At 36.0% G+C, this 18,176-nt stretch overlaps 1 protein-coding gene across 4 annotated transcripts in view; it reads right to left on the bottom strand.

The window, feature by feature from the left end:
• Positions 1-18,176, bottom strand: part of LOC106882728 (uncharacterized) — a 176,770-nt gene that overhangs the window by 69,307 nt on the left and 89,287 nt on the right. For all 4 annotated transcript variants that reach the window (XM_052967298.1, XM_052967300.1, XM_052967297.1 and 1 more), the window contains one exon: positions 3,103-3,159. In XM_052967298.1, the coding sequence (XP_052823258.1) occupies positions 3,103-3,159 (57 nt within the window). The remainder of the gene's footprint in view (positions 1-3,102; positions 3,160-18,176) is intronic.

Raw genomic sequence — 18,176 nt, 5'->3', positions numbered from 1 at the left:
AAATCCTGGGGTTGATTTGCTTGACTAAAGGCGGTGCTCCAGCATGGCCACAGTCAAAAGACTGAAACAAGTAAAAAAAATATATATATATATATATACATACATACATACATACACACACACACACACATATATATATATATATATACATAATAAAAATAATAATAATATTAGGGATAAAAATCTAAATTTACAGGTAAAAACTCAAATTCAATTTATCAAGAATTAAAATTAAATTAAGTTTCACAGTATATAATATATCAATATATAATTTAGAGAAAAGAACCAAAGTTCATGAACTCATCCATGGAAATCCACAGTCACAAATAGAAAAAATTAATAAGTAATTACACTAAAAAGAAGTATAATAAAATACAAAGTAAAAATCATGAAATAATAATAATAAAACAACTACACGTGTTTCATAACTAATATTTTGAGTAGAATTGATTTTCGATTGAATTAATTATATTTTATTTTTTATTTGAAAATTTGGCTATGAAACATGTGTAGTCGTTTTATTTTATGATTTTTACTTTGTATTTCATTATACTTCTTTTTAGTGTATTTACTTATTAATTTTTTCTATTTGTGACTGTGGATTTTTATTGACGAGTTCATGAACTTTTCTCTAAATTATATATTTATACATACATACATACATACATATATATACACACATACATACATAGCTGTATATATGCACATGTGCATATATATATATATATATATATGCACATGTGCATATATACAGCTATGTATGTGTATGTGTGTATATATGTATGTATGTATGCATGTATACATGTGCGTGTGTATATATGTAAATAAACATACACATATGTATGAATTTGAATGTCTTTAAATAGAAACAGCTGTATGTAAATTTTTACCCATTTTCTTCATTTTCTTAAGCATGCATGTGTGAATGTGTACACATGTATGTATATATATTATGCATATCCATATAATATATATGTGTATGCAAATATATATATATATTACACAAAACAAATGACTTTATTGTCTTCATGGTTTTCTACATCTTTGCACTCAGTGTAAATCTGCTCTGCTAATATATGAATATCTATATTTTTATATATGAATGTTCATCATCTGAATATCTTCAGTATTTGTCTCTCTCTATTTACATGTATATATGTATGTATATTTTATATATCTAGCCCATGTGGTTTTGTTTGTTTTCTTTGCTCATTATCTCCATATCTGTTCCCCTGGATTCCTCTTATAGCCACTCTTTATCCCACAGACTTAATCCTCATTAAAGATTTCAGAGTATAAGTTCAAATTATATGAGTGCAACTGTTTTCTATATTGAGCATCTTTGGATCTCATCTGCTTACTCTATAGCTTCTGCTTGGCTGAGCACTACCAATAGATTACACTCATGGATAAACAATTCTTGGGCCCACCTAGGGATCTCTACATGCAGCTTTTACTACAGAAAACAAATGACTTTATTCTCCCCTTAGCTTTCTGTATCTTTGTACACTGTGTAAATCTCTTCTGTTAATATATAAATATCACCATCACCATCATTTAACATCGGCTTTCTATGCTGGCATGGGTTGGACGATTTGACTGAGGACTGGCAAGCCAGAAGGCTGCACCAGGCTCCAATCTGATCTGGCAAGGTTTCTACAGCTGGATGCCCTTCCTAACACCAACCACTCTGAGAGTGTAGTGGGTGCTTTTTATGTGCCACTAGCATGAGGGCCAGTCAAGTGGTACTGACATCGACCCCATTTGAATGGTGCTTTTTACATGCCTATATATATATAATCCAAGGAAAATAGGGATGAAAACATCCAATCTTCCACTGGCTCCACTATTAAACACCCAATTTTGCAGAGAAAACCTTACAAATTACATGGGTATATATTAAATTTATAAAAATGAATAGAAAATGGAGATATACATAATTGTCAATTCAAAAGCTAAAATCTAAAATTCACCAGCACAATACCACATTATATATTCCTTTACGATAATATAACATAATATAATAAATAAATATTAAATACAAATTACATACAATTGCTTCGACTCCCACCCATAAAAGAATTACAAAAATCCATTGTTGTGGGCAAGAATCTCCTCAGTGTAACTTTCCACATATGAGGATTCACAGATCCAAGAAAAGACTGCATTCAGTCTTTTCTTGGATTGGTGAATATATCTATATACTTATACAGAGCATTTTTACAGAGAACAAAATACAGAAAACTAAGGAGAGAATAAAATCGTTTGTTTCCTGTAGTAGAATGTTCCCTTCTAGCACTTTCCTGGGCATGACCAAAAATGATATGCACTGAATATAATCATACATATATCATATACTCATACATAAGCGCACATTTATACAAAATACACACCTGATGCACGTGCGAGTTAAGCTGTGTATCCTAGTGATTAAACTGTTCAACTCATAATCTTGAAGTCACAGGTTCTATTCCCAGGGAAGCAATTCACTTCATCTTATACTGCACCCAGCTGAAATAAGTACCAACAGTAGCTGGAGGTTAAAGTTGCAGCAGCCTGGGAATATGAGATAAGGCCCAACTTAATGAATATAAAAACTCAAGACAGACTGGTATTGATCATGGCCAGAGTGTGTGTGATTGTAATTCTGTACAATCAGAATTTATTTCAAGTTAAACAAAGCAGCAACCTTTCTCTTTGTAGTCTTTGAGACTCTGCTAAATGTCATGGCATTATTCACCTTCTTCCCCTCCTTTTCTGATTGAGCTACATCATCACCATTGTTGAGTGTCCATTTTCCATGCTAGCGTGGATTGGACAGGTTACCACAGTCAAAGTCAGCATATACTTGGTGGTTCTGCTCACCTGAATGGGCCAGAGGATCATATCTCACTTGCTTGTTTTAGTTTCGGTTAGGTTTCATAAGGCTGGATGCCCTTCCTGACACCAACCACTTTATATATACTGCATTAATCTCTGAGTCACGGTTAGTTTAAATCCAATCCCCACCTGACTCATCCCACTGAGGGAGGTGCAGTAAACAAGAATCATGAGTGCTGCCCAAACCCTAAAAGAGTAAAAGAAATAAAAGTAAATAATTACCAAATTGTCATGTGTTTCATCAATATCTATAACTTCTTCATTGTTGGCCTGGTTCAGCTGGAATAGACAACAATAACAATGTTAGGATATTGATGTAAAAGTTTATTTTAATTGTTTATGTATATGTAAACAAAAATAAAGCAACAACATATAAACAAACATACAGTAGCAACAATAAGAGCACAGCTTGAAAAAGAAAAAAAAAACAATCAGAAAGCTCCTAATATACCATCATGTGTGTGTGCCCCCAAACACACACACATGTATATGTATGAATGTACTCTTAAATTAAATCTAGAAAATTATTAATATGGTTCACCATGCCTTCTTTTTAAATGTTACAACTAATGCAGAAAAAGTTTCTGGTCCTACAAAATAAGCTTTTCTATGAAGGTAATAGATGTAAAATAATCTTTAATAGACTGGCTATCATCGCAGTCTGAAACCCCATCCCCACAACACCCCACCGCACCCCAAACAGACTGTTCAAGACCCTTTTTGCTGAAATCCAGAATCCTACTCACCAGATCAGGCAAGCAGTTTAAGTCAGTTGTATATGAAGCCAAAACCACTATAAGCAAAGATTTTATAGTTACAAGCCATCATTCAAGCATACTGACATAACAAATATCACAAAATTAGGAAACCAAAAATAGAAAGTGAAAGACAACATTGATTTCAGCAACAAATAGATGGTCCTTGAGAGATCAAAGTTAGGTATGAATAGATTAAAGAAATATACCTCTGTGTAGCAGAAGGAACACACATCCTACTGAAGTTGAAAAGCCACAACAACTATTTAAATACCATGCACACACACATACATTGTTTTTACTGAAGCTGAAAATCCTCACAAATTTGAATTTAATGTAATCAATCATCAGACAAGTGAACTTGTGGAACAATGCAACAGTTTATAAATGGTGCAATAAGAATTACTTGGTAAATTATCACACACACACACATATATATAGAAAGACGCAGTTGAAACAACATTAAATAATAAACATCATCAGTTTATCATATTTAATGTATATATACCATTGTCAAAGGCTTTTTCCCATGTCAACGAAAGCCAGGTACATCTTTGGCTAGGCATTTCTCCTGCAGCTGTCTTACCAGAAATATAGCATCAGTGTTGCTTTTCCTTGGCACAAACCCAAACTGCATCTCGCCTAAACTGACTCTCTCCTTAATTAGTTGGGCTATGATTCTATCCATGACTTTCATCACCTGATCCAAAACTTGATACCTCTGTAATTATTCGTATCTAGTGCATCACCTTCACCTTTGTAGCAGTTGACTATGGTGCGGCTACACCAGTCATTGGGTATGACTCCTTCATGTATCACCTGATTAACTATATGGGTAACTAGACTATGACCTTCACCGCCAGATATTTTAAGCATCACTGCAGTGAATCCTGATAGGCCAGAGTCTCTCCGTCTTCATACCCTTAATTGCTTTATTTACCAAGGTACTGTCAATTCAAATAGCTGGTCCCTCTGTTGGGTTGACATTTGGCAGACTCTCTTTCTCCCAGTCATTCTCTTCATTTAGCAATTTGTCAATGTGGAGTCTCCAAGTCTCTTTCTTTGCAGCCTCATTAAATGCAAGTGATCCATCATCCATGCGGATGCATTTCTCTCCGATGACATCAAGATTCTCTCTCACACAGTCTTGCAACATGAAGCACTTCAAGATTCTGGTCCTCACGATGCAGAACATTGGTAAATTTTTTCTTATCTGCTTCCCCTCTGGCTAAGTAAACCTGTCTCCTAGCTTCCCTTCTGGCAATCTGATACAATTCCCTACTACAACTACTATTCTTTCAGTGCTTCCATGCTTGTTTCTTTTCCCTAATGGTCCTGTCAACTACATTGTTTCACCACCATGTTACTTTGGGTTGAGAGGGGACTTGCACCATCCACAGATCTGGTCAGTAGCCCTGAACAGGTTGTCTTCCACATCATGTGATACTATATCCCCCTCTATTTCATCAAAAGCTTCAAGTAATACGTCTCTAAATCTCTGTCCATTTGCAGTGTCTTTAAGCTTCTAGACCCTTCTTCTCCATGCTGGTCATCTTCTGGGCATCCATTTAGCCCTGATTTTGAAGTTGCTAACTTGTGGGGTGCATTCTTCAGCTGGGAAGGTTTTGGCATTTATAAATAGCCAGCTTTCCCGGTTCCTGGAGAGGAGGAAATCAATTTGACTAGTGTGTCCACCAGATCGGTAGGTGAATAGGTGACTGACAGGTTTCCTGAAGTTAATATTACAAACCATAAGATCATTTGCATCACAGAACTCCAACAACCTGGTTCCCTCCTCATTGTGGGAGCCAAAACCATAGCCTCCACGTACACCATGGAAACCCCCTGCATGTTGTCCAACATGTTCATTGAAGTCGCCAGCCACAAACAGAAGGTCCCCGTCATTCGTCAACAAGGTACTCTGGCTGAGGGGCATAAGCGGAGATAATAGTTGCTGACCCATGTTGCAGCACTAATCTAATCTTAAGTATTCTATCACAGACTTTGACTACCTCGATTACCTTATCAACCCATTTCTCCACAAAAAGAGAGTTTAGTAGTAAACTGTCTTTTCAACTTGCTGGACAACATGCCTTCATTAGGCATCTTTTTACCACAAACAACTCACAGCAGAAGTTGATGCTCATTGCCAGTCCAATGAAACCCAAATTTTAAATAGCTATTGCAATATTTATGATTGGATCGAGCTTTCGCATTATTATCACTACACTTATTTGCTTTTGACAAACGTTCACTTTCAGATTCATAATCGTCACAGTTATATTTCCTGTTAATAAACTTTTCCATTTTATGGGTAATTTAGCCTGTTAATATGAATTGTCTTGCACAAAGAGCACAGATTTCTAATAGAATCAAACTGAGACTGAGACAAGTGGCCAGTGAGCTATGAAAAGTGGCAGTGTATTACATATTATCGGACTCTCTTGAGAAGTCTTTCAAAATTAATTGTAAAGGTGAAAATTCTCGCCACTATATCAACGAAAAAAAAACTGGAATACAACTGCAATACATGAGAATGTATTAAAAAATTTAGTCCAACATTGTATATTTTAGTTAAAAAGTTTATTTTTCACATTTAATATTGAAATGAAAACTGCTGAGGCTATGACTGAAATAAACTAAAACGTAGTTGTGGTGTGCAAGAGAGACGATTGCGCTGGTATGGTCATGTGGCAAGAATGGATGAGGATAGCTGTGTGAAAATGTGCCACACCCGAGCGGTTGAGGGAACCTGTGGAAAAAGTAGACCCAGGAAGACCTGGGATGAGGTGGTGAAGGATGACCTTTGAACATTAGGCCTCACCGAGGCAATGACTTCTGACCAAAACCTTTGGAAATATGCAGTACGTGAGAAGACCCGGCAAGCCAAGTGAGACCATAATCCGAGGCCTCTGCCAGGGGTGTAGCCAGCCCACTTATGTGTACCTTTCCTTCATTGGACACTAAACTCTGTTTGCGGAGACCTGTTGAGGCAAATGAAATCGATCCAAATTCGACGACTGGCACCCATGCCAACCCTCCTTCGTTGGACACTAAATTCGGCTTGTAAAAACCTGTCGGGGCAAGTGAAATCGTAATTGAACCAAATTCGATGACTGGCACCTGTGCCAGTAGAGCGCTAAGAGCACCATCCAAGCGTGATCATTGCTAGAGCAGCTGTCTGGCTTCCGTGCCAGTGACATGTAAATAGCACCATTTGAGTGTGATCGTTACCTGCGTCGCCTTACTGGCACGTGAAAAAACATTTGAGGGCGGTCATTGCCAGTGCCGCTGGACTGGCTCCTGTGCAGGTAGCACATAAAAAACACCATTTTGAGCATGGCCGTTGCCAGTACCACCTGACTGGCCCTCATACCAGTGACACGTAAAAGCACCCATTACACTCTCGGAGTGGTTGGTGTTAGGAAGGGCATCTGGTGCAGCCTTCTGGTTAGCCAGTCCTCAGTGAAATCGTCCATGGAAGGCAGACGTTAAATGATGATGATGATGATAGTCGTGCACTGAATATGTTCATACCATAAGTAGCCTACATGAATTGAATGACACAACCAACTCTTAGAATTTAGTTTTTTGCCACTTTGATATTTATATATGAATTCTAGTGAATTTCGGTTTGTATAATCTTACTTTTCCAAGGTGCACCTAATTACATCTTGCAGCGCACCAGTTTGCCATGGCGCAAGGTTTGGGAATTATTGGCCTAGCATATAATTGTGTGCGAGTGTGCATAGGTTTGCATATGCATACAATTTCCATATAAGAACCCACTCACAATGCATTGGTGAGCCAGAGTCTATTGTAGAAGATGTACCAGCCCAAGAATCCACACAGTGGAATTAAACCTGAAACTACATGATTGGGAGGAAAACTTTGTAAACGCACAGCCATGCTTGTGTGTGTGTGTGTGTGTGCCTAATACAAACATATTCCTATTTTATTTGCATAGTAAAGTAGCAGGAATGTGCAGTGCATTATGGGAAGGTGTTTTTGGTGATGAGAAAAGAACAGAATTAAAGGCTTCATTATTATCCCCCACCCCCAGGTGTTTAATAATGTTTGAAGACATTCATTAATACTGAATAGCATTACATACACACATTCTCTCCCAGCATTCTGCCAACAACATATTACTTGATGGTGTCAGTCGTAGAAAAACAAAACTGATTTAAAGAAAGGCAGAGGAGTGAGTAAGGTGGTAGTGAAAGTGGGTAGTAGAAGTGTGGTAATATTGGTTGTTGGTGAGATATAATGAGGTGGTAATAGAGGTGATGAAGATATGGTATGAGATAGTAGTGGTGAAAGTGGTTGAGGTTATGATGGCATGGTAGTACAGGATATACAAGTGGTAGTTGTACAGTGGTGGTAGTGGTAGTAGAAGATGTAATGTTGGTAGTACAATGATGGTGGTGGTGGAGGTTGTGAAAATGACAACAGCTGCATTTGATGGCAACAACAACTGCATCTGGCAAGGATGGTGCATGCAGTGGTAGTGTGGTGTAGAATCGGGGGATTTTCAGCTTAATATTGGCTTCTTGAGGGACTTTATTGTTTACGAGGAAGTTTAACCCTTTAACATTCAGATTACTCTGTCATGTGTGATGCTTATTTGCTCACATTGTTTTGAATTAATTATAACTTTAAGATTCCGATGATGCGATTGTTTATTTTTAGGGTGACATTGTAGGGTAGATGTGAAAGACTGGAATATCTGTGCCAGATATGGTCAGTTTAAATGCTAAAGATTTAAGAGATATTTACAAATCAATTTTCATGGGTTATATAAACCCCGAAATAATTTCAGGATGAGATATATTACTCTCTAAAACTTTAACCACTCAGGAGTCCAGAAAACAGACTTTATCCCCACCACTGAGCAACCACTGTACTCTAGTATGCCTCACCCCTTTCACATTTAAACAGGTCATATCCGGCCCAAATATTCTGCCATATCCAGCCTCTCACACCAACCCTACAATGTCATTTTAAAATAAACAATCATATCACCAAAATATTGAAACTATGAGATGATGCATGATTAATCCAAAACAATGTGAATAAACATTTTATTTGACAGAGCAGTTTGAATGAAAAAGGGTTAATACTATCGCTACTACTTAACCACACTTGTGGTTATAGCTTCCAGTCTCTATCACCACCGTCTAATTGCCCTTTTACTCTGTACTCCAATGCGGTCCAATGCCATCCCTACTATCTACTCAACCTCTGTACTCTGAAAATTCTATCTCTATTCAGGAGATAGTAACATTGGATCACGGTCGAAATCTACATAAAACAGGGAAGACAACTCTAAATTTTAAAATGAATTTGACATTGGCACCTCAATAAAGCAAGAGATGGAGTCGCGGTATGTGATATTTTCTACTTTAGGTACAAGGCTCGAAATTGTTGGGGAGGGGCCAGTCGATTAAATTGACCCTAGTATGCAACTGGTACTTAATTTATCGACTCCGAAAGGATGAAAGGCAAAGTTGACCTCGGCGGAATTTAAATCAGAACACAAAGACAGACGAAATACCCGGCGTGCTAATGTTTCTTATTTCTTTATTGCCCACAAAGGGCTAAACATAGAGGGGACAAACAAGGACAGAAAAAAGGATTAAGTCGATTACATCGACCCCAATGCGTAACTGGTACTTAATTTATCGACCCCGAAAGGATGAAAGGCAAAGTTGACCGCGGCGGAATTTGAACTCAGAACGTAACGGCAGACGAAATACCGCTAAGCATTTCGCCCGGCGTGCTAACGTTTCTGCCAGCGGTATGTGATATTAGGCAGGCTGTAACATAACTCTGGACACGCATTATAGTCTCATTTGATTTCTTCAGCAAATGCATAGATAATTTTTCTTATGTTTGGTGTTGTATAGTAAACGAAACAATTACTACACACACAAACCCAAATTCCTTTTTTGTGAAAAGCGATTGTGCTCGAGAATGAAATTAATACATATATATAATTCACACACACATGCCCAAATACTCATATGAAGAGACTCTTGAAAAGTTGCTTGATATTTTCAAGTGTCTCCTCTTATAAGTTAACTGTGCTTATGTAGCATTGAACATACGTATGTGTGCGTGCACATTTATATAGAAAATGGCAGACTCTATGTCGGAATCTAATGATATGGGGAGTTGGTAGATTTGAGCAGAAAAAACTGAATGAACAGTGAACCGAGTGTGTATGTGCGCATGTGCGGAACATTTTGAGCTTTGAAAGGAATGGAGAGATAAGACTTAGAATGGAGAGGGAAAATATGGGAGGAGGGTGTCAAGGAGAGAAAAAAAAGATTGGGACTCGAAGTGTGTTGTGTAAGAAGGAGAGAGTTAGCAAGGAAGCAGGAAAAACTTAAATGGAACAGTATGATGATTTAGAGAAAGGGAATAGAGAGGGAGAGGGGAAATTTTATAATGACACTTATTGATAAAATAACAGAGAGAGAGGGAAAGGAAACGGAGTGATCATAGTAAGAGAAAATATTTGAGGTTGCTAATAAAATACCAGGATAGTTTTTGATGTTTAACAATCAATATTCTTTTCTCTGCTGGATTCCAAGTGAATTTTTCTCCCCACACCAATGTCTAATTTGATCATTTTCAAGTTTCAAAACATGTCTTAAATGGGACAAAATGAGTAATGACTAATTTCAATAATTTCTTCTCTTTAACTGCATGATGCATAATATATCATGAAGAGAGCCACTCCAGCAGTTTGTGAAGAGGCTATAGATAATATTTTATGCTGAGTTTTTAGATTTAGTCGAGTTTCATTAATTTCATATCATGATCCTCTTTTAATTTGATCTAGATATTTAAAATTTTTGTTGAATTTCTGATCTTATGTTTAAGGATGGATTTTGAAGTGTATGAGTCTTTTCTCAAATGTAATTCTGGATAACTGAAGAGGCGAATTTACCTTACTTTATTCATTTTGTGTCAGCTAGATTAGTCTTTATATGTTGAAAGAGAACGGTGATGATTTTCTGAAATAGTGTTCAGATTATGTTACAGTGTTTTTAATGCATTCCGAGAAGGTCATTTGCTTAGCTGATATAGTTTTTGTAAGGTAGTAAACAGACTGTAAAAATTACATTTTTTCTCAAAGTTAAAAATGCAGTAAATCTTATAGTGTGTGCCTCATCCCCACTTTTGCATTCTAGAGTGAACGTTTAGCAAACTCTTAGATTTCTGTAGCACCATTCAATTCGGGGTGAATAATGTCGCAATAATTTTTATTTCAAGCTAAGAACTGAATTAAGGAATTGTTTTAAGGTGACAAATTCAGCACCCTTATCAAAGACTAGAGTATTATTTGAGGCACTAAATTTTGAGAATATTTCAACTAAGTTGCACTTTACTGCCTCAACACTCCTGGAATATTTTTGAAAATGTTTTCCAAACACTGTTGAAATATGCCTCTTGAGTTTTTAAGAATAGTCTGCAAATGGTTTACAAAATATATACTGTTAGATGTATTAAAAACATGTATTTCTTTTAAAGAATGTAGTTCCCTTCATCCAGAGAATATTCAGTCAATAGTTGGTAAAGAGTGAATACATGTCAATATTTAAGTCAACTTTGCCATCTGCACACATTCAACAACGAAGCAAAAAAATATATGTTCACCTCCACCTTAACTAAATGATGATGTAATTGTTTACTCTTATGTTTATATTAGTTCGCAATCCAGTAAATTTTTTAGTATTTCCGTTTTTTGTTATCATTTTGCTATTAACATTTTAGATTCATTGCTGTATCAATTGAAAAGAATTAATTTCTGTCACACAGGAGTTACACCCCTTAATAAAACAGAAATAGTTTATTTACTTTCCAAACCATATTTAAACACTTTCTTTTATGCCAAGAAACTTGTAGTAACCTCAATGAGTGAACTATGGAATTTACACTGTTTTAGTCATTCAGTCATTTGAGCACCACCTTTAAGTCGAACAAATCGACCCCAGGACTTATTCTATCGGTCTCTTTTGCCGAACCGCTAAGTTACGGGGACGTAAACACACCAGCATCAGTTGTCAAGCGACGGTGGGGGACAAACACAGACACACAAACACATATACATAAATATATATATATATATACATATATACGACGGTCTTCTTTCAGTTTCCGTCTACCAAATCCACTCACAAGGCTTTGGTCGGCCCGAGGCTATAGTAGAAGACACTTGCCCAAGGTGCCACGCAGTGGGACTGAACCCAGAACCATATGGTTGGTAAGCAAGCTATTTACCACACAGCCACTCCTGCGCCTTCAAATCTATATACATTTCTTTACAAATTTGTATTGAGTGCTATATAAATATTTGGAAATCACCCCCAGTACTTATTTTTTGAAGTTTGGTACCATTAGTCTTTTTCAACAAACTATCAATTTATGGAAACGTAGACAAACCAACACAATCTGTCAAACAGTGGGGAGGACACACACACTCGCACATACAGAGTAGGCTTTCAAACCGTTTCCCTGTACAAGATTCACTCACAAGGTAATGATTGGCCCAGGGTTATATAGTAGAAGATATTTGCCCAAGGTGCTGCTCAGTGGGACTGAACCTCAAACCACATGGTCCTAAAGTGAGTTTCCTAACCACCTAGCCATAGCTGTGTATGCATGTATTTGTTTGTTTGTGCTGAAATAGATGGCTTACATAAAAAACTTAGCAATTATTTGAAAATTCTCTCTTAGCTGGAGAAAGAAAGCAAAAACCTAGTGCAAAAAACAGGTGACAACTGCTGGCAACCTTCAAAGAGAAGGGGAGATAATTTCAATATAAATAAATTTCCCCAAATTAATTTATGTAAACAGGCGACCACTACGAATATGTTCCAGTCTTAATAGCTCTCGACAGCAAACATCTAAATCCATGCCCATAAAGTATTTCCCCTTCATTCTATTTTGTTAAATATGTAAACTTTTGGTCACAAAATATATTTCTAACATTTTTTTTCAACACATAAAAACATTTGTCAACTAATTCAACAGGCTCTAGTTTAACTATAACCTTGCAGACCATACAAAATAGTAGTGGTGATGATAGTAGGAGTAGTAAGTAGGACGAGACAGTTACAATATCAAAAGAACGGTGGTGAGATAGTCAATAGTGGTGGTTCTTAGTGGTATAGTATTAATATTAGTGGAGGTAGCAGTCCCAATAAAAAATAATAGTAGTAATGGACCATAGCAGCTGTGAAAATCATGAAGGAAATCATTAGTGACACTAAATGAAGGTGCATTGTATGTGGTTGTTGTAGTAGCATCACTGTCATAATAATGTGTGTGAGAGAGAGAGAGAGCATAAATAGCAACCAACATATACCTTTCTTTTATCAGGTTTAACAACATTAAAACACGCATAATTAACAAAAAATAAAAAAGAATAGAATGTCCCCAAGGGGAGAGAGATAGAGAGTAAAATAGATTTATTGTTTAGAAAAGAAATAAAAGGCCGCTGCCACCGCCACCAGCACCAAAAACCAACAACTACAGCGAGCTGTCAACGAGTGACCCTCTACGTGTTCACACAAGCTGCTAGAAGTAGCAATCAAATCTCCAGCTCATTGTGCACTGTCTTAGGAAATGACACATTAGATAATGTGGTTCTGGGATCCCTGTACCTTAGGAAAAAAGGCAAGATAACCACGACTAGAATGTCTTTGATACTAGGTTTACTCGACTAGAGCAGAGTTGAGGTTAAACAACAGCAGCAGCTAATTATGCGGTTGTTCTAAAATGGAGCAGTGCAGAATCCATTACCCATATTAACATAATCTATTGGCTGCATTAGCATAAAATATATTGAGCATATTAATGATTTATTGACCGAATTTGCAGAATCTATTGATTACAATTATACAAATCTCCTTTAATAAAATGAACAGAGGTGATTCATAAACACTGTACAGGAGCTGAAACTTTCAGTGAACCAATGTGGGAGCCTTTGTACAGTCGATCGACTTGCCAGAAACATCAGTAAAATCTTCCTCATATGTTCCACCATCTTAAAAATTACAAAAGAAGGACAAACTAGACAATGTGGTCATGGCTAGAATGCAATTTCCTGTAGATCTGCTTGATTAGATAGGCTGGGGCCTTAAAACATGTAAACAAATAATAACGGTTGTTATTCTGATTAATAAAAGTTATTCTAGCTTCTCCATTTGGCTACCAGCATCAATTCCTGTTCAAATTGATTTCATATTCAGTGTAATGATACACTTTTATTAAGCTAATGACTGATATGAAAATCATTTTCACTATAAATCAGTAAATAAAGAATTATTAGCAATTAAAGTTTGAAAATTTGGGGTAATTTTAGCCAATCATAAGCCAGACACATTCATGCCTGTTTCCATAGTAACAAGCAGAACATGAGAACTCTTTTGTCTGTGAGAAAGCATGTGTAGACAATTGAGCATGTGAATTTATGAACTGGTCAACAAAATGTTTGTATTTTAAAAATATTTAATTTGTAATGTGCTATTTTGTTATTAGATAAATCTTTTAAGTTCAAGCTATCACATTAAATGCATAAAACTACAAAAGACGTGTTGTTTACTTGTTTCTTTTTGTCATTGAGGTGGTTATGAGGTGTGCTAAAAATAACAGCTAAATAATGATTTTAGATAAATCTTTTAAGCTCGTGCTATCACATTAGATGCATATTGAGTGCTTCAAACTACAAAAGATGTGTTGCTTACTATGTATACTCAGCTATAAGTCATACTTTTGCCCCCTAAAATTTTCACCTAAGGTTGGTGGTGCGACTTATAAGTGCATCCTATAAAAAAATCTTCAGATATTTTCTAGATACAAGCTACATCTGAAGTTCCGACACTTGGAATAACCATAAAAACCCGAATCACTAATTCTGAAGCTGAGAAGTATATGGAAGATAATCTTTAGATATTTCTTTAGATATTTCTTTACATCTGTTAGTATGAAATAAACAATTAATTTTAAAAAAGTGAGTTTAATGCTTGTTTGTTTTTGTATCATACCTGTCTTTCTTCAATTTGACGCTATGTTATTTGTTAACATGAAGAGAAAGAGGAATTTGTATGATATTACTTTCATGCTGAAAGTTGTTGAATGCACGAAGTCACATTCAAATCAAGCTGCAGAATGAGAATTTGGGGTCTCAGAAAAAATGGTCAGGGACTGGTGTTTGTAACAGGAGAAAATGAAACCTGTTGACATCAAAATGTTAAAGAAAATTAGGATAGGATTGGGTCCCAATGAGGAGATGGAAACTATTTTGAGAAATTGGGTGACTGAACTATGCACAAACGGACTTGTTGTTGTGAGAAACATCATTAGATTGTAGGCTCTCCAAGTGACTAAAGAACATGATATGTCTGATTTTAAGGCATCCCTTGGCTGGTGTACAAGGTTTATGAAATGTCACAATCTTACACTGAGGCAGAGGACTCATAGTGCACAGAAATTACGTACATGTAATAGATGTACAAAAGAGCCACAAGCTTGCCTTGGAAGCAATCAGTAATATGGATGAAACACCCCACTTTGTTTTTGATATGGTTGGAACTCGGACAGTTGACATTAAAGGGAAAAACACAATTTCGGTAAAAACTACGGGGAGCGACAAGGCCCACTTGACTGCAATTTTAACTTGTATGGCTGACGGTATGAAACCCCTGCTGTTGTTTTCAAAGAAAGACTTTCCCAAAAGGGAAGTTTCCAAAGGGCATAGTGGTGTATGTTCAGGAGAAGGGTGGGAGGATGAAGCCGTATTAATGAACTGGTTAAACAATGTGTAGTTCAAGAGCCCAGGGGCTATATGGAATATGTTCAGGGTTCATCTTATCGACAGCATAAAAAATAGATTAAAGGAGCTACCAAGGTGTGATTCCTGTGTTTCAGCCACTCGATGTGTAGGTGAACAAGCCTTCTAAGGTGAACATGTATGCCAAGTGGAACGAATGGATAATTAGTGGTGACAAGGAAATGACAAAGGCTGGGAACTTAAAATGCCCTGACCGTAAGACTGTTTGCCAGTGGGTGATAGATTCATGGGCTGAAATCATTTTCGAAGTGCGGGATCTCAAATTCCATGGATGGTGCAGAAGATGACGAGCTATGTAATGACTTCGCCTGTGCAAGAATTGTTAGCCCCAGTGCTTCATCAGTTAATGAAGATCAGTCAAGTGAAGACGAGGATCAGGGTTATACAACGAGACCATCACAACCAAGGTGTTTTACTAGTTATTTGGTGAAAGCGATGATTAGTATAACTCGATTCTTCTTTCATTTATTCTTCCAATTTTTGTCACAATGTTTCATATACTTCCTTACAATTTCAAACAGTTTATTGCATTTTTTTCCAATCACAGAACATACGACTGCATGGTTTTGTGTGTCAGTTGCTGCTAAAGTGTCCTAATAATGAAAGGCATAAATCAAAAAATAAAGGGAAAGTATTGAGGCAATTAAGTCTCAATAAAATAAACAAGTCAACTAGCGATATCAAGGATCCAAATTTTACATTATAAACAACGGTTTCTAAAATGCATGGACTTAATGGGATAACTATATTGGCATGATTCCTAATTGAACTTTGCTCTCCAACATCAAAAAAGTTGCTGTGACTTATAGTCGGGTCAATGATAAAATTCTTGATTTGAACCTTAAAAGAACATGTGGCTCTTTTGCACATCTATTACATGTATGTCAGCAGGTAATTTCTGTGCACTATGAGTCCTCTGTCTCAGTGTAAGATTGTGACATTTCATAAACCTTGTACACCAGCCAAGGGATGCCTTAAGTGAGGGCGTTAAAAATAACAGTTAATTAACGTTTTTGGATGAATCTTTTAAGTTTATGCTATCACATTAAATGTATATTGAATGCTTCAAACTACAAAAGATGTGTTTTTACTTGTTTTCTGTGTGTAGAGTACAAATATTGACAATACGTGCTATTTTCAAGATGCTGACAACAAAATGTGCTGTCACGCACAAAATGACAGCTTCCAAATCCTATTTTCTGATTGGGTGAAAATGATCAAACTTTAAACCTCTACAACTTTTTAAAAACATTTTTCTGGAAAAAGTGAAATAACACCAGCAACTTAGCTTGGAAAAGTATATTAATGTGCCAAATTTTCAATAAACTTTAATTTTTGAAATGCTGGCAGCCAAACAGAAAAGATCCTATGTTGTTTCAAAGTATAGAATTAAAAACTACAATCATTTTTGTGCCAACCTGATATATGGTCTTGGACTAGGAGGAGGTAGGGTATTTCTGTAACTCTATATCTGTGGGTGACACATAGTTTGTTTGTTGAACATTGATCAACATTCTGCTGTATAAACTGTTGAATGAAATCTAATCAAGAGCCACCTTTAAACTACATAGACAGCAAGACACACAACAGTTTGAATAAGACCAGATTATTAATGGATATTAATTCTATCTACCGTGTTTCCACCCCTAATTCAACCACTTTTCTTCTTTGACACTACTAAAGTATTCAAGAAAAACATGGTCGTTGTTTAACTTTCTATTTCTGTTTACTTATAAGGTATGCGATTTTAAGAGAAATCAATATTACCTAATATATTTATTTAGGCCACCCAGCTGAGGAATCCTGTCATAGACATTTCATACGTCATGGACATTTGGACAGGGACACAAAGTTACAGAACACTGTAACACAATCACCATAAGCTATGCAGTGAACTAATGGTTAGGTTATTCATTGGGAACTTGAAACCAATGACGCTAATGTTCATCAAAATAAAATCTAAAATCTATGTTTAACAGCAGCTATAAGGCAAATACATACTGGAACAAAACATTCTCAAATTAAAATATTTCATAATCTTACTGCCACGTATTGAAAGTAGGTATGTAAATTTTAAAGCGAATGGTATGATGTTTAACAGAATCAGTTTTAAAATAACAAGTTTACCTAATTGCTTACGTAATTAGAATTACCTCCATGCGCACTTGGTTATATATATTTTTTCAGTGATTACATTATTTTTATAGTATCTGAGCTGCAACTCTGTCGCCAACTCTAACTTGGCACTGGATATCAAAATACTGAGTTAAGTCTCAAAATAAAAAATTATGTCTTTCTTTCAAATGTCATGACATTTGTGGTTATGTGAATAATAATGGCTCAAGATTTGTAACTGAGAGTTATTTGACAGAGTTGAAAATATTCTAGTTGAGTGAAGACAGCTGAATCACATGGAAAAACTATGTAGCAACGATATACAATCCCAAAATTTATTTTCATTTTTGTATTAACATCCAGATAGCAATGTGATATATAACCTTGTATGTGAAGACAGATTTATGCACATTTGTATTTATCTTAAAAACTCTGATATTTTATTTCTATAATTAATTACTTTTTGCATGTTTTTCTTCAAATAAAAACATGTTTAAGATTAAGGAGCTTTTGAAATAGTTTTTATTCCTTGACTTTTGTATATATATATATATATATAT

Source organism: Octopus bimaculoides, chromosome 4 (genome assembly GCF_001194135.2).
Source record: "Octopus bimaculoides isolate UCB-OBI-ISO-001 chromosome 4, ASM119413v2, whole genome shotgun sequence".
In the NCBI taxonomy this organism is placed as follows: domain Eukaryota; kingdom Metazoa; phylum Mollusca; class Cephalopoda; order Octopoda; family Octopodidae; genus Octopus; species Octopus bimaculoides.
Note: the sequence above shows the minus strand (reverse complement) of the source record. Positions and strands in the feature narration are given on the sequence as shown.